We start from the raw sequence: 25144 nt of genomic DNA on the forward strand, positions 1-25144 counted from the left end.
AAATTGCTAATCCACGCCATAACTGAGCATTTTAGACTTGAAAATGTAGTTTCAATACCAGTCTCTGAAAAAACTGGATTCAATTTTTCAAATTGGAGTCCGTTTTCATGCGTCACAAAACTGTAGCAACCAGTCCCATTGATTTTTCCCCCATCTCATTACATAAAATATGAACAGGGTACAAAGCGGGAGTAACGTACGTTTAACAGCGATTACGGCGATGTTGCTCTGTGTTCGGGTGAGGAGCGGTTAAGGACGGTGATACCAGCCTGTTACCGAGCAACTCAGAGACTCTGGGCATGGCCCCTGGATGCGAGCACCTAAAGAACTCTATAATTCACAGCAGCGGCGGCTCTCTGCAGCCGTTGTTTGCTGTAGTAGTTGACCACGACAGTGACACTTCAGATATACAGCTAGATGCAGTATTTGTACACAGGTGGTTGCGGTGGCTGAGCGGCAGTGTCGCTGCCTTGTAAACGGGAGACCTGTGTTTGAGTCCCGGTTTGGTCTTTTTCTTTTTTCTTTTTCTTTGTTATAAACTTTATTCACATTTCAGTTTACATTCAAATTTACATTTACTCACCTTTCTGTCTCCCTTGCCCCTGACGCGTACTGCCGTTACCTAGCAACCCTGACCAGGCAGTCATGCATATTAATAGAAGATGAATTTTTCAATGAGGGAGAAATAATGGACGTGTTTTTAGTGTCTTGGAGAGTTATTTTAAACAAGTTTGTGTAGGTAAGCAATTTTAATCAAAGAATAATCATAGCAGAGCATTTTTACAAATTTTAAAATGCCTCTTTAGGGGGTCTTTAAGATATTGACTTAATATTTCATTCATTGATCTCATATTTTTGCTCTATTTAGAGATACATGCTGAAGTTTGTTGTCGTGAACACAAATTGAATCTGAAGAAGAAGTTCCAGTGTGTGTTTGAGGGGATCTCTAAAGCAGGAAACCCAACCCTTCTGAACCAGATCTACACAAAGCTCTACATCACAGAGGGAGGGGCTGGAGAGGTCAATGATGAACATGAGGTCAGACAGAGTGAAACAGCGTCCAGGAAACCAGACAGACCAGAAACAACCATCAGACAAGAAGACATCTTTAAAGCTCCACCTGGAAGAGACCGACCAATCAGAACAGTGATGACAAAGGGAGTGGCTGGCATTGGGAAAACAGTATTAACACAGAAGTTCACTCTGGACTGGGCTGAAGACAAAGACAACCAGGACATACACTTCACATTTCCTTTCACCTTCAGACAGCTGAATGTGCTGAAAGAGAAAAAGTTGAGCTTGGTGGAACTTGTTCATCACTTCTTCTCTGAAACCAAAGAAGCAGGAATCTGCAGGTTTGATCAGTTCCAGGTGGTCTTCATCTTTGACGGTCTGGACGAGTGTCGACTTCCTCTGGACTTCCACAACACTGAGATCCTGACTGATGTGACAGAGTCCACCTCAGTCAACGTGCTGCTGACCAACCTCATCAGGGGGAAACTGCTTCCCTCTGCTCGCCTCTGGATAACCACACGACCTGCAGCAGCCAGTCAGATCCCTCCTCAGTGTATTGACATGGTGACAGAAATCAGAGGGTTCACTGACCCACAGAAGGAGGAGTACTTCAGGAAGAGGTTCAGAGATGAGCAGCAGGCCAGAGAGATCATCTCCCACATCAAGACATCACGAAGCCTCCACATCATGTGCCACATCCCAGTCTTCTGCTGGATCACTGCTACAGTTCTGGAGGAGCTGTTGAAGACCAGAGAGGGGGGAGAGCTGCCCAAGACCCTGACTGAGATGTACATCCACTTCCTTGTGGTTTATGTAAAACTGAAGAAGGTCAAGTATGATGGAGGAGCTGAGACAGATCCACATTGGAGTCCAGAGAGCAGGAAGATGATTGAGTCTCTGGGAAAACTGGCTTTTGAGCAGCTGCAGAAAGGAAACCTGATCTTCTATGAATCAGACCTGACAGAGTGTGGCATCGATATCAGAGCAGCCTCAGTGTACTCAGGAGTGTTCACACAGATCTTTAGAGAGGAGAGAGGCCTGTGCCAGGACAAGATTTTCTGCTTCGTCCATCTGAGTGTTCAGGAGTTTCTGGCTCCTCTTCATGTCCATCTGACCTTCATCAACTCTGGACTCAACCTGATGTCAGAAGGACAATCAACCTCCTGGTGGTCTCAAATATTTACAAGAAAACCTGGACCAAAATCTTTCTACCAGAGCGCTGTGGACGAGGCCTTACAGAGTCCAAATGGACACCTGGACTTGTTCCTCCGCTTCCTCCTGGGTCTTTCACTGGAGACCAATCAGATTCTACAAGGTTTAACGTCAAAGACAGGAAGTAGCTCACAAAACAAAAGAAAAATCATCCAGTACATCAAGAAGAAGATTGAAGAGACTCCCTCTGCAGAGAAAAGCATCAACCTGTTCCACTGTCTGAATGAACTGAATGATCGTTCTCTAGTGGAGGAGATCCAACAGTCCCTGAGATCAGGACGTTTCTCCACAGATAAACTGTCTCCTGCTCAATGGTCGGCTCTGGTCTTCATCTTACTGTCATCAGGAGAAGATCTGGACGTGTTTGACCTGAAGAAATACTCTGCTTCAGAGGGGACTCTTCTGAGGCTGCTGCCAGTGGTCAAAGCCTCCAACAAAGCTCTGTAAGTGCACAAATATCCATCTGGATTAACTCTTTGTCAAGTCAAACAAGCAAATAATCTATTACTGGTACCTTGTGTTTTTTTCCTTTCAGGCTGAGCTGTTGTAACCTCTCAGAGAGAAGCTGTGAAGCTCTGTCCTCAGTCCTCAGCTCCCAGTCCTCTAGTCTGAGACACCTGGACCTGAGTAACAACAACCTGCAGGATTCAGGAGTGAAGCTGTTGTCTGTTGGACTGAAGAGTCCACATTGTAGGCTGGAGACTCTCAGGTAGGGTGAATTTAGCAAGGGTTCATATATATATATATATATATATATATATATATATATATATATATGAAGAGTTCATTTGCAAAAGCAGATAACTCCGTTTTAAAAAAATTCCAGAATCTTCATTTTTAATTTTTAATTTACATAAGGTGATATCAGTCAAACCAAAGTTGAGTGACTTTGAGATGTAACAAAACAGACATATCTCAAAAAAATAAAGTTTTATTGAAAAGAATAATTAGTAGTGTTGCACCGATACCGATACTAGTATCGGTAGGAGGCCCGATACGGCACTAAAATGCTGGCATCGGTATCGACGAGTAAAACAAATGACGCACCGATACCATTTACTGATAACTAATATGAACGCAGCGCCTTGTGTCTTCTCTCGCCTAACACTCACTGCTGTGTGATCACACGTGTTCAGTGCATGCCAAGCCAAGTAAGGATGTAAACAATTCAATTAATTGCAGTTAATCAATCCTTTTCAAGGAGTTTTTTGTGAAATGTAAACAAGCAAAGCTGACATAAAGTAGCGGGATCTCTATTTAAATGTGTGCGCACCGCACTGAGCAGCGCACTGAGCACACACAGGGGAGAGAGGAGGTGAAAAGAGACAACAACACTGTTACCTGTTGTATACTGGCCTCAGGCTGTACCATCGCTAAAACACAGAGACCAGTGTGTAACAAGTCAAAAAGCCGGCGACACTTAGCTGCCAAACCGACGCGGATCCGGTGTGTTTATCAAAGCTTGGTCGCCGTGCTGAGACACCTCGGTTTGAGCTGCGTTCAGGCTGCAGTGACGGCGGCTTTTTGACTCGTTACACATTGGTCTGTGTGTTAGCGATGGTACAGGCTGAGGCCAGTAGACAGCAGGTAACAGTGTTGTTGTCTCTCCCTTGTGTGCTCAGTGCGCTGCTCAGTGCGGTGCGCACACATTTAAATAAAGATCCCGCTACATTATGTCGGCTCGGTCGCTACCGGAGATTAATTTAAAAAAAAAAAAAAGCACTCGTTGCGGTGCAGCTGAGAGCAGCGGAGTTTCCTCTGCTGCAGCTGATCAGCTGACATGTGGTCAAGACGAAGCTACAGAGTAGACCTGTCACTGTCACAGGTGTCTCTCATCTCGGTTACATGCTGCCATTCCGACATGCTGCCACTCCGACATACCGCCATTCCGACATTTTACTATTCAGACATGTCACCATTCAGACATACCACCATTCCGACATGTAAACGTCCCGCCATTCCGACAGTTTCGTCCCGCCATTCCGACAAGGCTTTAATTTCCATAAGGAAATGTGCGTTACTCCGAGCGGTGGTTAGGGTGTGTGTGTGTGTGTGTGTGTGTGTGTGTTTACTTTTTTTTTTCATGTTTTAAGACATGTGTACAGATGTGATACAGTCAGTGGAAGCTTAATAAATAAACAAACACAAAGTCTCGCCATTTACAATCACACACTCCGATGTCAGTTTGTAACAATTCCCCAACTGGCACAACGCAGTCCTGCTGCAGGCGGATCTAGACTCGCGCTACTGGTGCTTCCAGGGAAGCAATGATCAAAGTCGCTACTTAGTCTGAGTCTCTGTATTTCACTGAACTCAAAACACGCCCATCACAGGCGGCATATAATAAACTATTACACACAGATCAACAGAACCCGAAAGCCCTCCCCCCTCCCGCTGTCCATTAAGTCCGAGTGGGAATGAGTGTGTGTGTGGGTGCGCAAGCACACTGTCACTGTCCGTGCCGGCGTGTATGTGTGTGTGTGTGTGTGTGTGTGTGTTGGTGCGTGGTGAGGGTGAGTGAGAGAGAGTTTGTTTGTCCTACTGTCCACACGGGAGAGACGCCGCGGCTCTGCCGAGGCTCCGCCGCGGCTCTCCCTCGTCCCGCTTGGCTGAGAACGGGCCGTGCGGTGTCCAAACGGGCCTTTATGATCCACAGGGTAATCCACTATGGCGAGTCCACCAGGAAAAATAATCCACTATGCCGCTTTGGAAGGTATCCGCGGGTCATTCCGACATACCGCCACTCCGACATTGACGTCTAATTGTCGTAATGGCGGCACTTCCATTAATTGAAAACGTCCCACCACTCCGACAATTTTTGTTTCCATTGTCGGAATGGCGGTAGTTTCCTTTTTTGGAAACGTCCCGCCATTCCGACATAAGGTCATTAAATGTGTAGGTTAATAATGATCACCGCGTCCCTGCCTGCCCATCTCTCTCCTCTAACAGCACTTTGACTCTGGTCAACGCCCTTGTCACATCCCATCTCGATTATAAAATGCATTATTATTATTATTATTATTATTATTGGCGCTGTGCTACTTAGTTTGCAGCTGTGGTCGAGAGAGCTAGAGAGTTAATGGAGAGAGGGACCGCTACGCCGGTGAATCAGATCAGTGATGTTGTTTTTTATTGTATCACAGTGGTTACAGTAGCCTACGTTCAACAGGATCAGTGGTTCTCATGGGGGTCCTGGACCCCTGCATATTTTTGATCTCTCCTGTAGCCTGGCCGGGTCTGGCTCCAAGTTTAATTATAGACAATTTGATCTGCAGACGCACAGAGGCATGCGTAAAACACATATTTTGACTACTTCGTGCTGTTGCTATTTTTTTTAAAGTTACCTTTCGTTTCCTTTGGATTTTTGTGCGTATTATGGAGCCGTCCTGGTCCATGTTTGTAAGCCTTTTTACCAGGAGTAAATTCCCAAAAGTTGCAACAACTTGTAGTGATCCACTGGGTTTTGCCTGGCCAGCTGGGGTAGTTGATTTGCTGGTTTGCTCCCCAGGTTTTTTTCATTTTGTATTAGGCCAGGGAAATGATCAGTTATCCTTGTGGTTTGCGCACGGGGACGTGCGGACCTTTAATGAATGAATGAATGTTTCTTTTTTGCTGTAAGTTGTGTGCGTAATGCGTAAAAGTGCATTAGTGGGACCGAGGGTTTAAATGGAGAAGTGACGTGGTGAGAGGGGAGGAGAGGCGGCATAGTGGATTATTTTTCCTGGTGGATTACCCTGTGGATCATAACGGCCCGTTTGGACACCTCACAGCCCGTTCTCAGCCAAGCGGGATGAGGGAGAGGACTGGTGGTCACCTCGGCGGAGCCGCGGCGTCTCTCCCGTGTGGACAGTAGGACAAACAAACTCTCTCTCACTCACCCTCACCACGCGTCAACTCACACACGCACGCACGCACGCGCGCACACACACACACACACACACACACACACACACACATGTCCGGCACGGACAGTGACAGTGCGCTCGCGCACCCACCCACACACTCATTCCCACTCGGACTTAATGGACAGTGGGAGGGAGGAGGTCTTTCGGGTTCTGTTGATCTGTGTGTAATTGTTTACTATATGCCGCCTGTGATGGGCACGTTTTGAGTTCAGTGAAATACAGAGACTCAGACTAAGTAGCGACTTTGATTATTGCTTCCCTGGACGCACCAGTAGCGCGAGCCTAGATCCGCCTGCAGCAGGACTGCGTTGTGCCAGTTCCCCTTATATCCTTATTGTAAGGGAAATTGTTACAAACTGACATCGGAGTGTGTGATTGTAAATGGCGAGACTTTGTGTTTGTGTTTATTTATTAAGCTTCCACTGACTGTATCACATCTGTACACATGTCTTAAAACATGAAAAAAAAAAAAAAAAGCCTTGTCGGAATGGCGGGACGAAACTGTCGGAATGGCAGGACGTTTTCATGTCGGAATGGTGGTATGTCTGAATGGTGACATGTCTGAATAGTAGAATGTCGGAATGGCGATATGTCGGAGTGGCAGCATGTCGGAATGGCAGCATGTAACCGCTTTGGAATTGCCACCACGCCAGCCGTCCAAACGCCGACTGTGTCTCTCACTCTCCTCCCCTCTCACCACGTCACTTCCCCATTTAAAGCCTCGGCCCCACTAATGCACTTTTACGCATTACGCACACAACTTACAGCAAAAAAGAAACATGCATTCATTCATTAAAGGTCCGCACGTCCCTGTGCGCAAACCACAAGGATAATTGATCATTTCCCTGGCCTAATACACAATGAAAAAAACCTGGGGAGCAAACCTGCAAATCAACTACCCCAGCTGGCCAGGCAAAACCCAGTGGATCACTACAAGTTGTTGCAACTTTGGGGAATTTACTCCTGGTAAAAAGGCTTACAAACATGGACCAGGACAGCTTCATAATACGCACAAAAATCCAAAGGAAACGAAAGGTAACTTTAAAAAAAAATAGCAACAGCATTAAGTAGTCAAAATATGTGTTTTACACGTCTGCCTGTTCAGCTCCGCTTACATGTAAAAAGACATTTCGTTGCGTACAGTAATCAACAGACAAGCAGGAAAGCTGGTCCATGGAAAAAAGAAAATAAAGAGTCAGAGCCTCTCTCTCTCTCTCTCTCTCTCTCTCTCTCTCTCTCTCTCTCTCTCTCTCTCTCTCTCTCTCTCATGCTGTCATTCATTTCAGCACTGAGACAGCGGACAGCGCGCTTGGTCATAGTTCAGCACAACAAAATATCAGCAGTTCACTCTTCACCGATAAATCCATGGCACTGTCCATATATGAGGCAGAAAGAGAACTCAAAAACGTTTCGAGCGACTGGCTCTGCGTCGTATTTGACTGTACAGCAATAATAATAATAATAATAATAATAATAATAATAAATAATAAATAATACATTTCACATGTAAGGGGAGCTGAACATATAGTTTTCATTCACAAACCAATGTGGGAGAGGTCCAAGACGCGTGTGCCAGACGCACAGAGGCATGCGTAAAACACCGACCTGTTTAATTAATCTTTTAGTTAATTTTCGTTTCTTTTGGATTTTTGTGCGTATTTTGGAGCCGTTTTGGTCCATGTTTGTAAGCCTTTTTCCCCCTGAATTATATTTTCTAAAATGCAACAAGTGGGTTCGGAGTGTGTGATTGAAAGCACAGTCTGCTTCCCGTTCAAGGCCTATCTCCTCCTTCGTTGGTTTACGAGGTTGTGGAGTCCCTCTGCTTAAAATCTGAGGCTTTGAAATTGTATGCCGTTTGAATTATCTGACCAATCGGTGTGCTTTAATGAGATGCACTGGACAAACTGCTATTTTGCGCCGGCATATCATTAGTGCAAAATCGTGTTAGGCCTATTTTTTTTATTTGATTTGATTTTTTAAATTTTTTTTTTTTTTGGGGGGGTGCGGTGGGCTGGGGTAGGCTTTTAAAAGAATTGTCGGAATGGCAACACGTTTAAAAAAGAAAAAAATACCGCCATTCCGACCTTAGGAGACGAAAATTGTCGGAATGATGGGACGTTTATTAAAGGGTAAAGTGTTGCCATTCCGACAATTAGGGCCTAATGTCGGAGTGGCGGCATGTCGGAATGGCGGTTGCCCCCCTCTCATCTCATCTCATTATTATAGGACTTCAACCTCAGCGCTCTGTCTTCAGACCTGTCCCTGAACATCACACATGGACAGCATGGAGTTGCCTGTGTGATTGGTTACTGAGTTTATTAATGTTTACATCAGGCTGCGTTCAACCAATCAGTTTATGCTACTGTGATTTATGTATATACAGTAATCATCATAGTGTAGTGGCAGGAAAGACCATTTCATGTATCAAATCTATTGTGTTGGTCAAGTCAGAGGAAAAATGTTTGGGGTGTTTTTACTGTTCCTAAATGTAAAAATGGGTTACATTGGACCCTCAACATTATTTAAAGGTTAAATAACGTGGTACTTAAACATTTTTACCAGGTAGGCAATAAAAGTTCTACTGGATTATAGTATTAGAAGAAAAAAAGCTCTTATATATATTTTTTTTCCAAACTGTGTGGTATCGGTACGGTGTCGGTATCGGCCGATACTGCACAGCCGGGTATCGGAATCGGTATCGGGGGCCAAAAAATGGTATCGGTGCAACACTAATAATTAGCAAAGAATAATTACAAAGCCTCAGCTCATTTTTTTCAAAATGGCACTTATCTGCTTTTGCAAATGAACTCTTCATATATGTATAATATATATATATATATATATATATATATATATTAGTGCTGGGCATAGATTCATTTTTTTAATCTAGATTAATCTCACTGCAATCTTGGAGTTAATCTAGATTAAAATGGCTCATTTGAATTCTGATGAAGGCATTCTAGTGATGCACGATATGAAAAATTTCTACCAATAACCCATAATTTCCTGCTTCTCATTGCCGATTCCGATAAATTCATATTTTTATATATAACATAATAGGCTCTAACCCAGGGGTTTTCAAAGTGTGAGAGAGTGAGCCCCCCTAAATGAAAAATAAACAGCTGTGCCCCCCCCCCTCAAAAAAAGAAAAAGAAAAAAGAGAAGAGAATTAAACATAGCCTATTTATTATCAGTTACTATGACCAAAACAATATTTGACTCATTAAACATAAATTGGTCTTTCCTGTAGGATTTGTTTGATTTACAAGCTTGTTTCTCAGCATTATATTAATTATCATGACAACATAAAGCACTGACGAATAAACCTAAACATTGATACAGAACTCTGTAACACACTCATCACACAAGCAGCTTCACACTCTCCCTGTGTGATCATCTGGGAAGCAGACAGTCTGAGGTTGAAGTTTATATCAATGCACAGGTGACACTGTGACAGGTCTTCACTGTACGTCTTGACCACATGTCAGCTGTTCAGCTCCGCCTTTTTTTTTTATAGGAGCGGTATATTGCAGCTTATGTGGGAGGACACGCGGTGCTACTGCTGATCCAATGTATTTATCTGAGCTTGGTCACTGTGAGAGGCACCGGGTCGCTTTGAGCTGCGTTCATATGAAGTTATAGGCTACCTGACGATGTGCAGCACCTGACGCTCTTCTTTTTGCGCGGATATAACGACTGTATTCATAGGTTACAGTGACGTCACGTCGAAGGGACCGCCGCCATATTTGTGTCCGATTTGACAGGTCTCCTCATATGACAGCATGCAAACCGCAGGATGGAAATGACAGTTTCTTAACAAAATGACAGGGTTTCATACACCCTGTCTGGGTTTATATCTCTATAACAACAGACTAACTCTATATTATCCCACTTATTACACAGTTTATGAATTAATTAATTAATTTGAGACGTAATGTTGATCAAAGTCCGAAGTCCGGTCACTTCTCCACTGTTTGCTCCTCACCCTCCTCTCGGTCGACTAGTGTGTAGTTGTTTTTTGATAATCAATCAGTAGATTGATGAATTATCATGTAAATGTTACGATGTGCGCATTTATGTAGTCCTGTCTGTCATAAGAGATGACGGTTACGGGACACGTTTGTGTCACGGACTCGCGGTGACACAGACACAGCTGGTCACAGCTGTGACACTGCGCTGGCCCGTCCGCTCTGTCCGCTCTGATCGCAGGTTTGGTTCCAGCAGCGGTGAGGGAGGCAGAGAGCCTCCACTCTCCCTCTAACAAGCTACAAGTCATTTTTCTAACATCACAATTAGTCTGAAGCTGGTAAAAATGAAACACAAGGTAAAAATCCCTGATAGTTCTTCTGCCCTGCTGCGCTGATCAGAGCGGCGTCCCTAGCAACGGGCCGTTTTACTTAGCAACGGTCTGTTATACAGAAATAAAAGACTGAATACAGAATCAGTGAGTAATTAATAAGAAAGTAATCAAAATGCAGAATTCAATATATCCATGTTATTTAAAAAAAAGTGCATCCCCTCTTTTTGTGAGACTTGTCACAGCCCACGCTGCCACTGATAGACTGCCTGCAGTCAACTATTTATTCCGCCTATAATACGTCTTTTGGGATGGAATAAAACTGCAGTCCGGGGTTTCTTTGGCGACTGCTATCACAGTCAACAGCACAATATAATCCTGGCATCTTTCAAATAACGTCAATTTTCGGTCTCTTGCTGATTTCCTCCTACTACTCCACTTGTTCTGGTAACGTGACGCTGTGATCTGTCCCCACATTGCCCTGATTCGGACACAAATATGGCGGCGCAGAAACACAGTGACGTCATGTGAATCTAATGAATATGTAGATTACTGTACTGTATGTGTGATTCGCTCCAAGCGACAGTGGTAAAGCAGCTGTTTTAATTCCCGCTGCGGAGCTGTTAATATGTCACTTTATTACATTTTAATATTTTTTCAGAGGGAATCTAACCATGTAGATCCCCACTTTGTGGTTAGTTTATCCAAATAACGCCTGTTTGCTCTGACGTTGTGAGAGCAGCCGACCGGGAGCAGCAGCAGCAGCTCGTCACAGACGCAGCTGCCACCGGTGACACCGGTCAGCTGACGTGACGGTCAGCCTGCGTCGCCGTCGGCATCCCGCGGGGAGAAAACGAGCAGAGTAACTTACCCACAGGTTTTTAGACGTTTTCCGCCAGTGGTTTAATTCTTTTTAGGAGATTAATGTTGGTCTCATTGATGAAACCTAACAACTGTGGAAGCCGCAGTTTGAATGAAAAGTGAAACTTAGTGGACAGAAGAGCAGCGCAGCCTCGGGCTCTGTACAGAAACCACCACGTTACGTCAATAAATTAATGTTTTACAATGAACCGAGCGGTCTACAGCAGAGGGAAATTCGGTCCGACTCTTGTTTTTTTCGTGCACGTCCGCGGTGCACAGCTCCGCGACCTGCTTTGCACAAGGTGCATGTTGACCCAGCTCCCAGCCAACTTTGAGAATAGATTAACGGCTATAATTTTCTTATCGTGCGATAAGAGTCTCACGTTAACGCAGCACGTTAACGCCGTTAATGGCCCAGCACCAATATATATATATATATATATATATATATATATATGTATATATGTATATATGATTATGCATTGAATGAGGTGTAATAATAAAGTGGGAAGTTTGCAGAATTGGGCTGCAGACACCAATAATTTAATATTTTGTCTGAATAACACACAACTCACACTGATTCAATCTCTCTCTGTCTCTCTCTCTCTCTGTCTCTCTCTCTCTCTCTCTCTCTCTCTCTCTCTCTCTCTCTCTGTGTGTATTCAGGTTGTCAGGTCACAAAGAAAGGCTGTGCTTCTCTGGCCTCATCTCTGAGCTCCAACCCCTCCCATCTGAGAGAGCTGGACCTGAGCTACAATCATCCAGGAGCCTCAGGAGTGAAGCTGCTGTCTGCTGGACTGGAGGATCCAGACTGGAGACTGGACTCTCTCAGGTATGGACAGATGGACAGACAACAGCACTGCCCTGCTAAGCCAGACCGCAGTAACTACGCGAACAGTGAAACTGAGAAAAATGGCTTTAAAGTTTTTTGATTTGCCTTCCAAATGTGTTGTAGGTAGATTAGTGAAAATACACAGATTTGACAGGTTTTCATGAAGTAATATTTATGCAATTAAATATATGACCACAGATTTTATATTTGACCCCTAAAAAGCAGATACTGCACTCTGCTGCCAGATTTCCTTAAATAAATACACAGGTAATGCTATGGCAAAGTCCAGTAACTACAATGTTGTTGTTTTTTTCCAGCATGCTTCTAGCGCTGTCTAGCCTCTACCTGGTCTTTTTACTAAACTTAACAAACTTCTTTCTTCATGGCCTAAACTCAACCAAAGCATCAGAGCAGAGAAATGTCTTTTTTTCTCCCCCAGTCTGCTGTCAGCAGGAGCGGGGGCTGCAGCAGACTCACGCCCGTGTGGGCTCAAGCCTCATACAAGCCGGGTTCAGCCGTGCTGAGCGGAGCGGGGAAGGAAAAAAAGTGTAGCCTACCGGTATTTCTTCTACTCTGTGGGACGGTAGATCTCCCATAACGGAGTGGGGGAGAAAGCAAGTGGGACAGATCTGCCCAGTCCCTGAGCAGCGCACGTTTCACAGACAGGCGCACAGTGTAAACAACGTCGCCGGTTCAGCACCATGGATAGCGGGGGGGGGGGGGGTCCGAACAGCGGTGTTTCGGAGTGGGGGGGGGGGGGGGTCCGAACCGGGTCCATGGTGTAATAACCTTATGCTGACCGGGTGATGTATATCTAGACGCCGTAACTCCAGGCTCTGGTTTAACAACAGCAGGCTTTATTGTTGACTCACATGACACTGCATACAGCCTAGTCTGCCTTCACGTTCATGTTACTAACCTAGACTTCCGGCCGCACACACTTCACTCTGCTCCAGCCTCATCACACTAGTATAAGTGCGCGGCACTATACTACATCCCTCTTTCTTAACATGAAAGCTATACTTCAGCACTGCAGAATGTAACTGCAAACTATGACTTAACTTGTCACTTACTTAAAGCAGAAGTAAGTGATATATTTGTGTTAATATAAGTCTTAAATAGTTATATCTTCCGACAGCAATCACTTACATAGAGTGTTTGGACCTAAACACGGGTCTCCCAGTCCCTCTGCTCTGCTCTGAGCCCAGGAGAAAACATTTATCGTATCCTACAGTTTTTATCCAATGAGGAGAGAGAACGGCATGCAGGGCTGTGTGTGCAGCCAAGGAACGCCGTGAATGTGGCGACGTAGGGACGAGGACTGTTATGGTGCGTTCAAGGAAACTCGTATTTTTCCGACCGTGAAGTGGTACCAGTTCGATCTGGTACGAGTTCACCGGTCGGAAGTTACGAGTGGCCGTTATAGTGACTTTCACAGGTAAAACAGGTCGGAAAAACACGAGTGGGTTGCCTGAAACGCTACAAAGTCGTAAGTTGTGACTTGAAGCTGTAATTTACGATTTCAAAAGCCTGCCTGGAAGCACAATTACTTATAAACACAGACTCATGAACTTACTGTTCACTGAAATTACAAATTATATTTTAGTTTCTGTCCCTAATACCAACATGGCCCTGACTACGCAGCAGCATAAGAACACATTACCTTTACTATGCTAACGTATCATCCACATTCTTGTCTTTTCTTTTCCTGTTTTTTTTTTTAATACAACAGAACAGAACATCTCAAAATCTTTCATCATGACTGTCCACCATACTTCACTGATGTGCCACAATGAAGTCTTTGAACCTCACAGGTGGTCGAACAATACGACCACTCTTGGTCTGAACAGGTTTGGGTGTGGATGGCTGAATATCAGTGTTCACTACTGTATCCGCGCCAGGTGTGCTGGTGTGCTCATCATCCAGCATGTCTGATTGTGAGTCCATCTGGGTGATGAGTGGTGTTTTCCTCAGATGGCGCCTGTTGCGTCTGTATTTCTGTCCAGAAGATGTCACTATGTCGTAGGAGCATGGTTCCTCTCTTTGTGTAGTGACAACAGCCGGACGCCAACCATGCGTCGTTTCCATGTGAACAGTGCTACCTGGTTGCAACACTGGAAGAGTCTTTGTTCCTCTGTTATAGTACTGTTGTTGCTTCTTGTGTAGAAGTTGAAGAGTCGAGTGTGCATCCTGTGGAACAGCTGGTTGCAGAATCGCGCTGGAACTTGGCAAAGTGCTTCTGAGGACTCTGCCCATGAGCAGTTGTGCTGGGGAATACTGCAAACCTGTCACAGGAGTGTTTCTCAAGGTGAGGAGTGCAAGATGAGGGTCAGTGTTTGTCAGTTGAGCTTTCTTTAGCATGTGTTTCACTGTCTTTACTGTTCTCTCGGCGAGTCCATTAGATTGTGCATAGCCTGGACTGAAGGGAGTGATCTTTATGCCCCATAATGATGCAAAGTTTCTCATTTCCTGACTTGCAAATGGAACATGGTCACACACAATCTCTTTTGGTATTCCAAATCTGGAAAACACTGCTTTCATCTTGTTGATGACCGTGTGTGATGATTTGTCCTTAATGTTCAGAACCTCAGGATATTTTGAGAGGTAGTCCACTATCAACAGGAATGACTGATGTAGTGTATTTTCCACCTGAACATTTTTGCTTTAATATCTTGAATTATCTTGTGTTTTTTATGGTGTTTTCTTAGCCTAAAAGTTAAGGGAAATGTCATAAGTAAGTCACCATTTGGATAGGAACTTCATTTGTAATAAGTAACAGTTTATAGTTAAATGGAATAAATATAAATAAATTCAGATGTTACAAGAGAGGAAGGCACACGCATACATTTACAGCAAGATGTTTAGATTAGGTGTCTAGCAGTAGTGTGGAATGTATCCTGAGAAATGTGTTTCTTGTCATCTACCCATCTCTGTGGGTCATAGTTTTTGGGGATACTCGACACTATCTATTCTTAAGTTAGCTTGGTCAAGAGGTTAAATGTCAGAAGGCATAGGCTAGATTCTGTTTTTAGAACCTGTCTTTGTCTGACCATCCTGGTCAGTTATATCCTTCTGTGGGAGAAGGTGGAGTTTTAGAAAACGTATATAAGGTTAGAGCTTTAGGCCAAGAGAGAGTCATCTCAATTCTTGGCACCAGAGATGCTCCACGATTCGGCATTTTTGTACACTGTTCTTCTTCTTGTAATAAACTCTTTTTGAATGCAAGAAAAGACGTGTCGGCGGTGATCCCTTCTCTTCATCAACACATCAATATACCACATTTTTGGCGTCACGAACTTGGACGTGTTTGTGGTCCCTTCAGCATTTTTCTTCAGCTTGACCAGCCGGCTCCTGCATCGACCTAGGCTTCTGAAAAGTGTGAGTTTTTCACAATATTTTGCGCTGGTTTGCTCGAAGGAGGGTCACACCGTTAAAAAGAATTCTTGTGTGGGTGATTGTTCTGATGATTAGAAGTTGGTTATCGTTTTACATTTATCTAAATTTAGGATTTTGTTTGCGTTGCAGACAACGCAAAAAGGGGGGAAATAGAGAAGTAAGGAAATAGAGAACTAAGGATAAAAAGAGAATAGGGAACTAAGGAAATAGGAAACTTGAAGTAAAATAGGCCTACAGTTAAAAAATAAGAGTAAATAAGAGAATGAAGAAATAGGAAAATAAGAAATAAGAGTAAAAAGCTTGAATTAGTAACATGAGTTGAACTAAAATAAGCAGCAAAAATTGGTGACGGCGTCTGTGATCTACTCAGTAAGACATTGTAAGAAATGATACCGTGCAAGAGTTAGATATGGTTTCCTTTAACTACTAAACACAAAGAGTTAAGTAGAGGAGCCTGTACGCCTAAATAGTAAGACATGTGTTTTTGGTCGCTATGTGAAAATTGGCTTTAAAAGGATTAAAAGAGGACAATAAAGAATAATCTAAATGATAAAGAGAAGATAAAAAGAAGACAAAATAAAGGGAAAGTTGAATAACTAGGAAACTAAAAAAGAAATAAGAAAAGGATAACAGTGAAATAGGAAATAGAAGTTAAAAAAGTAGAAAGTAACTGCAGATATTAGGTAGGGATATATGTGCACTTAAATTCAAATGTTTATGTCTGTTTGTTGATCCCCATTTTTGTTGTATATGTGGCCAATGTGATAGATTTGATGTTGAATAAGGTATAGGAGGTAATAGAACTTGAGAATAGGAGATATAATAATAATAATAATAATAATAATAATAATAATAATAATAATAATAATAATAACTAGAAAATTTCCTCTCGGGAAATTTTGAATGGGCCACGGGAGCTACTGCGGGTTGTGCCATCTCTGTCAACATGGGAATCAAACCCACGATCTTAAGGTCAAGACAGAGCTGATCAGACAGACATGATCATCTTTCTATAAGCACTGATATGGAGGAGCTGTAACCACATTAGGTTAACTGTGTGTGTGTGTGTGTGTGTGTGTGTGTGTGTGTGTGTGTGTGTGTGTGTGTGTGTGTGTGTGTGTGTGTGTGTGTGTGTGTGTGTGTGTGTGTGTGTAACTGTAATCACATGAAGCTGGCTCTAGAGTCTGTGTGTGTGTTGTAGTTAGTTAGTAGCTGCATCCTGTGTCAGTCTGATTTAGCTGTGTCTGTGTTTATAAACATTTAAACGAGCGCCAGGTGGATTGTTTATGAAGTTAACGAGCTCTGGCCTGAGGATCAAAGAGGTTACCACGGCGATAGGGGCCCCCGCAGGCTGAGGCAGACAGAAACGTGGAGAAAAAGAGCCATTTTCTGCCTCTAAACCGGTCTCACAATTAGGCTCAGCATGACAAAACGGTAACTCCTATCAGAACAAAACACAGATCAACGTTGCTCTAAGGACTTACTGAAAATTTCGGTACGATTTGGTGTTTCTACAGTAAATATTTTGGCGACGCTGGCAGTTTTAAAACATTAGGCCGTTCTGCTCCTCTCAGAAAATATTTGTATTGGACTCAATGAGGAGCAGGGACAGACGTGGCCGCACTCAGAGGCTGATTCTGTAAGTTCTGTAAGTCTCTCTGATATTTTGAGCACATGACATGAGAGATAACAAGTTTGTCTTACAAATTCTGAAAAAATTATGTCTGTAGAGTGTAAATTGTGGCCGTGCTCACAGTTTATCCAGAAAAAATACAGAATGTTTCTTCACTCTCTCCCACTCTAACTGATGATGTCACGCACTCTGACACGAACATTCTATGCAATACACACCCATTATAAACTCATAATTTCTCCAAAAATGATCATGGTCATTGATCAGGGATTGATCAAAAACTATATGACCTATCAAAACGTGGAGTAATACGACAATACACAAGACTTGTGTCTACTGTTTAAAGTTTAAATGGAGTCTCTAGGTGAAAGTATGCCTGAGCAGTAGACTTTTGTTAAACTCCAATGATTGGTCTTTTTCGCTCTTTTTTTTCCGCCCGTCCCATTGACTTACATGCAAAAATTTTGCGCAGTAAATCGCGACTTACGTCGCGAATAATTCGTACACTGTTGAGAAAAGTAATAGCACACCGATCCCGATCAGGACGCACATTTTGATATATAATTAGTAGCGAACCGAAAGTTGGCCGGAAGTGGAAAAATAACTAGAAAAAGCATTTCCAAGAATGGAAATGGTGTGACTGCTGATAGCAACTGAACGCTGTTGCAGAATTAGCAAATAGTGCAAGCAGTGATCACCATACAAATGTTTGACCAAGGTCGGAATCGAACCCACAACCTCATGGTCATTAGACTTCCACTCTGCCTCCAGGCCACGGTGCACACACAGTTGCAGAGACTGTTGTCTGTTAATGATCTGCACACTGTCAACATCAAGAAAGCTTGAGAGTCAAGCTTGAATGACTTAGAATGAAAATGTCTGTGAATTTCAGGCTGAGAGCAGCAGTTTCAACATGAAGCAAGTTATCAGAAGTCAACAGAGGACGACTGGGAAAATAATTCACTATAATTGTTGTTGAGGCAAGATTTGAACCAGCAACCTTCAGGTCTCCAGACCAGCAAGCTAACCACTAGGCTACAGACAGAGACAGTATGTGAGGGGTAAAGAAAACCTTTGATAAGAGGATCACTGGCTTCTGCTTAAAAAAAAAAGTAAGGAGTCGAACCCATGATCTCATGATCAATAATCCTTTACTCTGCCACTTTGCCACAGAGAGCACAGACATAAGCATGTTGCCATTGTAATGTGATGATGTGCTGCAAATGGTGGCAGAAGCAATTAATGCGTCTCTTAAAGGGATAGTTCAACATTTTGGCAAATTGGCCCATTGCCATAATCGCTATAGTCATAGCAGTAGGTTCATTACCTTTAATTGTAGGTGTAAGCTATTTTCAGTACGGCGGAGCGCAGCAGCTGGCTGCTCAGAGCTACGCTATGGAGGCTAAGGGAATTTCTTGGTTTCCCTCATTAAACTCATCAAATTCAACATCCCAAAACTCCACAGCGCTTTTGTAGACAAGTTGTGACCTGCACAACCACCACGCTATGAGATAATGACGGAACGATACGAAACGGAGCCGTTTTCGAGGTAAATACAGGGTAAATACAGAGCCTGCTTGCTGAAAAACTGTCCCTGAACGCAACGCGCATCAGCGGTTTTGTATGAATTTACCTCGAAAACGGCTCCGTTTCGTATCGTTCCGTCATTATCTCATAGCGTGGTGGTTGTGCAGCTCACAACTTGTCTACAAAAGCGCTGTGGAGTTTTGGGATGTTGAATTTGATGAGTTTAATGAGGGAAACCAAGAAATTCCCTTAGCCTCCATAGCGTAGCTCTGAGCAGCCTGCTGCTGCGCTCCGCTGTACTAAAAATAGCTTACACCTACAATTAAAGGTAACGAACCTACTGCTATGACTATAGCAATTATGGCAATGGGCCAATTTGCCAAAATGTTGAACTATCCCTTTAATGAACACCTGTAACCAATTGAGGGTGGGGGAGGGGAGCAGAATTCAACATCACATAACAAGATTGCTCAGCCTGGATTCGAACTAGTGACCTTGGGGTTGGCAAACGGCCACCTTACCAACTGGACTACAGACAGAGTTGTGGAGAACTCTCAGCATTGGGCTGAATGAGAGCAGAGAGCTCCCTGGCTGCATTTAAAAAATATTTAAAATTATTATCTAAGTCTCTTTGCATTTTTGACCAGAATTTTAGCCAGAAGACAAGTGTGGCTACAAAACTGGAGAAAATAATTTGTCTAGAGTTTAATTTGCAGAAAAAGTTAAATATTTGAAAAAGTATAAATAGTTAAAAAGAGAAAAGTAATGCCGATAAAGTTCAAAAAAAGCTGCACGTTTTGATATATGAATTGTTGAAATAGCACAACACCTAACACACTAACCATATGGCCACAGAGAACCTGAGTTACAATGAGCTTTATACTATGAGGAATCAAAGACTGTCCAATGACAGCTGAATAATTGGAATCAAAAGTCAAGCAATGAAGTGAAAAGATTGAGGCAGGAATCGAACCCATGACCATATGATCACTAAACCTTTACTCTGCCACTCGGCTACAGAGAGCACACTGCTTTCAAGACTGTTGTCATTCATTGTAATGTGATGATGTGCTGCAAACTGGTACGAGTAATCAAGGAGATAACAAACACCTGTAACCAATTGAAGGCGGGGGAGGAGAGCAGAATTCAACATAACATAACAAGAATTCTTCCCTTGGATTCGAACCAGTGACCTTAGGGTTGGCAAGCAGTTACCCTAACCCCTACACTACAGTGGAGTTGTGAAGAAGAGAGGTTGAGACTTTGATGAATGTGAGATTTTTCAATGATGCTTAAAATAAAAATAAATGAGTATACATTAGCCACACCAAGTAAGAAGAGGACTTTTTTGTGACCTGTGACTATTTTTTGGTGAATTAAAATGAATTAAAAAGCACTTAACAGCAAGTTACAAAGTTGAGCTCCTTCTCCTGCTGATGTGAAAAAAATGCATTGAGCTGAATGGGAGCAGAGAGCTCCCTGGCTGCATTTAAAAAATATTTTAAATTATTATCTAAGTCTCTTTGCATTTTTGACCAGAATTTTAGCCAGAAGACAAGTGTGGCTACAAAACTGGAGAAAATAATTTGTCTAGAGTTTAATTTGTGGCCGTGCTGACAGTTTAGCCAGAAAAACTCTAGAATGTTTTTTTGCCTCTATCCACTCTGACACCACTCTGGCTCTGCTCGTTAGACGCAACACACACACATTATAAAGCTGAAAAAAATCAGAAAAAGTTAAATATTTGAAAAAGTATAAATAGTTAAAAAGAGAAAAGTAATGCCGATAAAGTTCAAAAAAAGCTGCACGTTTTGATATATGAATTGTTGAAATAGCACAAAGTATGAAGGACTAGAAGAAGACCGTAAAAAGGCGGAAGAAAATGGCCAAACAGAAGAACAATAGTGTGACTGCTTCAGCAGTCACACTAACTAGAAAAAGCATTTCCAAGAATGGAAATGGTGTGACTGCTGACAGCAAATGAACGCTGTTGCAGAATTAGCAAATAGTGCAAGCAGTGATCACCATACAAATGTTTGACCAAGGTCGGAATCGAACCCACAACCTCATGGTCATTAGACTTCCACTCTGCCTCTAGGCCACAGTGCACACACAGTTGCAGAGACTGTTGTCTGTTAATGATCTGCACACTGTCAACATCAAGAAAGCTTGAGAGTCAAGCTTGAATGACTTAGAATGAAAATGTCTGTGAATTTCAGGCTGAGCACTAACCATATGGCCACAGAGAACCTGAGTTACAATGAGCTTTATACTATGAGGAATCAAAGACTGTCCAATGACAGCTGAATAATTGGAATCAAAAGTCAAGCAATGAAGTGAAAAGACTGAGGCAGGAATCGAACCCATGACCATATGATCACTAAACCTTTACTCTGCCACTCGGCTACAGAGAGCACACTGCTTTCAAGACTGTTGTCATTCATTGTAATGTGATGATGTGCTGCAAACTGGTATGAGTAATCAAGGAGATAACAAACACCTGTAACCAATTGAAGGCGGGGGAGGAGAGCAGAATTCAACATAACATAACAAGAGTTCTTCCCTTGGATTCGAACCAGTGACCTTAGGGTTGGCAAGCAGTTATCCTAACCCCTACACTACAGTGAAGTTGTGAAGAAGAGAGGTTGAGACTTTGATGAATGTGAGATTTTTTGTGAAAAGGTTAAATATTTGAAAAAGTATAAATAGTTAAAAAGAGAAAAGTAATGCCGATAAAGTTCAAAAAAAGCTGCACGTTTTGATATATGAATTGTTGAAATAGCACAAAGTATGAAGGACTAGAAGAAGACCGTAAAAAGGCGGAAGAAAATGGCCAAACAGAAGAACAATAGTGTGACTGCTTCAGCAGTCACACTAACTAGAAAATGCATTTCCTGAAGGAAATACGGGTGAATGCTGGAAGCTGGAAGCTGAATGAGCTGAATAAATTGTTGAAACTATGCTGAATTAAGTTAAGAAACTGCTGAAGAAATCTTGAAGAGATGAAACAATATATGAAGAGTATGAAATGGTTTGAAATTACTTGAATTGTTGAAGATCAGTATGAAGAAATTGAAAGTCTGAAGTCTACTCGGATTTACTTAAAACTGACAGTTTGAAAACATTTTTGAACCATTACTAATGTAGATTAAACAATATCTGAATAGTAAAAGTAGAAGATGAAAGATGGAGGATTTATGAAATGGGTGGTAATTACTTGAATTAATGAAGAATAGTATGAATGAATTGAAAAGCTTGAGTCTACTCAAAGAAGTTTAAAACTGGTGGCTTGAAAACATTGTTGAACCATTACTAATATATGAAAGAATATCTGAGGAATAAAAGTAAAATAACATAGAAGTTGTTACAATCCTTTAAAGGGAAGGATAAGTTAGAATAACTACATCATATCTGAAGGCTAAAAGTCGAGCATGTAAGAGTAGAAGGGTTGAAATCTGAAATACGTGAGAAAAGATTAAAAAGTAAAACTTATAAGAAGGACGTTGAATTTGTAAGAAATGTTTGGAAAATTGCTTGAACTTTTGAAGATTGGTGTGAAAAAAATTACATTTCAGTCTACTCAAATGAATAAATATATTAACAGCTTGAAAGCATTTGTTGAACAAATATAAATAAAGATGAAGCAATACCTGAAGAATATAACTTGTAAACAGGAGGCTGAATGATATGGAATGGATGCATTTGTTGTTATTTAAAACAGTTAGAAATTTTTTTTTGAACCATTACTAATATAGATGAAACAATATCTGAAGTGTAAAAGTAGAATAATATAGAAGTAGTTACAATCCGTTAAAGGGCAGAATAACTAAAAATAACTACAACATATCTGAAGGGTAAAAGTTAAACATGTTAATAAAAAGTTTGAGGAAAATGTAGAAATCCTGCATCTTTATAGTTTAACAGTTGAATGGTTGAAATCTGAAATAGGTGAGAAAAAAATTAAAAAGAAGAACTAAGAAGGATGTTGGAAAATTGCTTGAATTTTTGAAGATTGGTGTGGAAAAAATAGGTCTACTCAAATGAATAAATATATTAACAGCTTGAAAGTATTTGCTGAACAAATATGTATAAAAATGAAGCAATACCTGTATAACTTGTAAGCAAGAGACTGAATGATAGGGAATGGATGCAAATCCCAGAATTGTTTAAGTGTAAAAAATAGTGTGAAAATATAAATTTTACCACTTTGGTAGACAAACTTGTCCTGTGTCTGACAGTGTGCTCGAAAACGCAGAGAGGCTAACAGAATTTAAACTGGGAGCCTCTAAGTGCAGCCAGTTCCCTCTCTTCCTCTCATTGACTCCCATTGTAAAGTAGGAGCAGATTTTCTGAGAAAAGCAGAAATGACCTCCTTATATTTCTTGCGACGGTGAGAAAAGTTTTTGCCCTACAAACATTTAATGCACATTGGCTCGCTCAGGAAGGTCTTATTGCCCCGATAGTCATGACCACATTCTGGTAAGAGGTACGGTTCTCTTTTCAGAGGCTGTTGTTCGGAGCTGAACAGAGCTCAAATCTCACTGCTCTGCTCTGTGTGGTGCAGACACAGAGAGAGAGAGACACACACACACACAGACAGAGAGACACACAGACACAGAGACACACTGGCTTACAGCTCATAATCAGCCTCTAAATGAGTTTATATCTTTGAGGGGAATTTTTAAACATCTCTAATAATGTATTTCTCTTACATACATTTCAGTTTATTCTTGTAATGGAGATTTCAGGATTTGGAGCTTCTTCATGTCCTGACTTTCCTCTTTAACCCTTTACTTGAACTTTTTCTCATTAATTCCAACAATTCAGACCATTTCTCAACCATTTAAGGACTTTCACATTTTTCATTTATGAATGTATATCTTCACACTCTTTTTTTACACGTGTCTTAAACAATTCTGGCATTTGCATCCATTCCACATCATTCAGTCTCTTTCTTTCTTTCTTTCTTTCTACTCCCATTCTCTTTCTTTTTACTTCATTCCTTGTTTCCTTGTTTCTACCCCATTTCTATATATACCCCAGTTCTCATAATGGATATTTCAGGATTTGGAGCTTCTTCATGTCCTGACTTTAGACTTTTCCACCTTCAATCCTTACATTTTACTTTGAAGGACTTGGACTTTTTCCTCATTAATTCCAACAATTCAGGCCATTTCTCAACCATGTAAGGAGTTTCATATTTTTCATTTATAAATTTTAGAGAATATAACTTGTAAACAGGAGGCTGAATGATATGGAATGGATGCAAAAAGTTCAAGTCCTTCAAAGTAAAGGGTTAAAGAGGAAAGTCAGGACATGAAAAAGCTCCAAATCCTGAAATCTCCATTACAAGAATAAACTGAAATGTAAGAGAAATACATTATTAGAGATGTTTAAAAATTCCCCTCAAAGATATAAACTCATTTAGAGGCTGATTATGAGCTGTAAGCCAGTGTGTCTCTGTGTCTGTGTGTCTCTCTGTCTGTGTGTGTGTCTCTCTCTCTGTGTCTGCACCACACAGAGCAGAGCAGTGAGATTTGAGCTCTGTTCAGCTCCGAACAACAGCCTCTGAAAAGAGAACCGTACCTCTTACCAGAATGTGGTCATGACTATCGGGGCAATAAGACCTTCCTGAGCGAGCCAATGTGCATTAAATGTTTGTAGGGCAAAAACTTTTCTCACCGTCGCAAGAAATATAAGGAGGTCATTTCTGCTTTTCTCAGAAAATCTGCTCCTACTTTACAATGGGAGTCAATGAGAGGAAGAGAGGGAACTGGCTGCACTTAGAGGCTCCCAGTTTAAATTCTGTTAGCCTCTCTGCGTTTTCGAGCACACTGTCAGACACAGGACAAGTTTGTCTACCAAAGTGGGGGAAAATTATGTGTCTAGAGTGAAATTTGTGGCCGTGCCGACAGGATAGAGAGCAAAGTGTCAGAGGATTTTTTGAACCTCTGTCACTCTAGCTGATGTCATCATCACTCTAGCTCTGAAAATTCCGTGCCATTGACTTGCATGTTAAATTTGAATTTTGTCAAAAAATTATCATGAACAGTTGAAGTGTACTGATCAATAACGGTAGAAGATATGAAAAAGTTGAATATACCGTGAATACTTGAAAGTTTTGTGAACGTTTTAAAAGTTGAATGAAGTCTGTAGGTGAAAGTATGTTGAAGCAGTTGAAGTTCAAAGAAGGAGAAAATTTGATGAGTTTGAAGACCGTTTCAATGTATTCCTATGGGGAAAAATTTTTCAATAAAGTTTGAATATTTTGAAAAGTATGAATGATATGAAAAAGTTGAATACATCCAATGATCTCCTGAAGAAGCCGCACGTTTTGATATATGAATTGTTTGAATATTATGAAGTATGAAGAAGTAGTTAAGGGCCAAAAAAGGGAAGATAGAATAATAACTAGAGAATGCATTTCCTAAAGGAAATACGGGTGAATGCTGAAAGCTGGAAGCTGA

The 25144-nt window shown here is 41.8% G+C and overlaps 1 protein-coding gene across 1 annotated transcript in view; it reads left to right on the forward strand.

Moving 5' to 3' along the window:
• Positions 1–220: 220 nt before the first annotated feature.
• LOC146979211 (NLR family CARD domain-containing protein 3-like) overlaps positions 221–25144 on the forward strand; it is a 98591-nt gene continuing 73667 nt past the window's right edge. The window contains exons 1-3 of the mRNA XM_085790266.1: positions 221–238; positions 1612–2669; positions 2762–2935. Coding sequence (XP_085646392.1) covers positions 221–238; positions 1612–2669; positions 2762–2935 — 1250 coding nt within the window. The remainder of the gene's footprint in view (positions 239–1611; positions 2670–2761; positions 2936–25144) is intronic.

Source organism: Trachurus japonicus, chromosome 11, assembly GCF_045865225.1.
Source record: "Trachurus japonicus isolate A0001 chromosome 11, Traja_1.0".
NCBI lineage: Eukaryota > Metazoa > Chordata > Actinopteri > Carangiformes > Carangidae > Trachurus > Trachurus japonicus.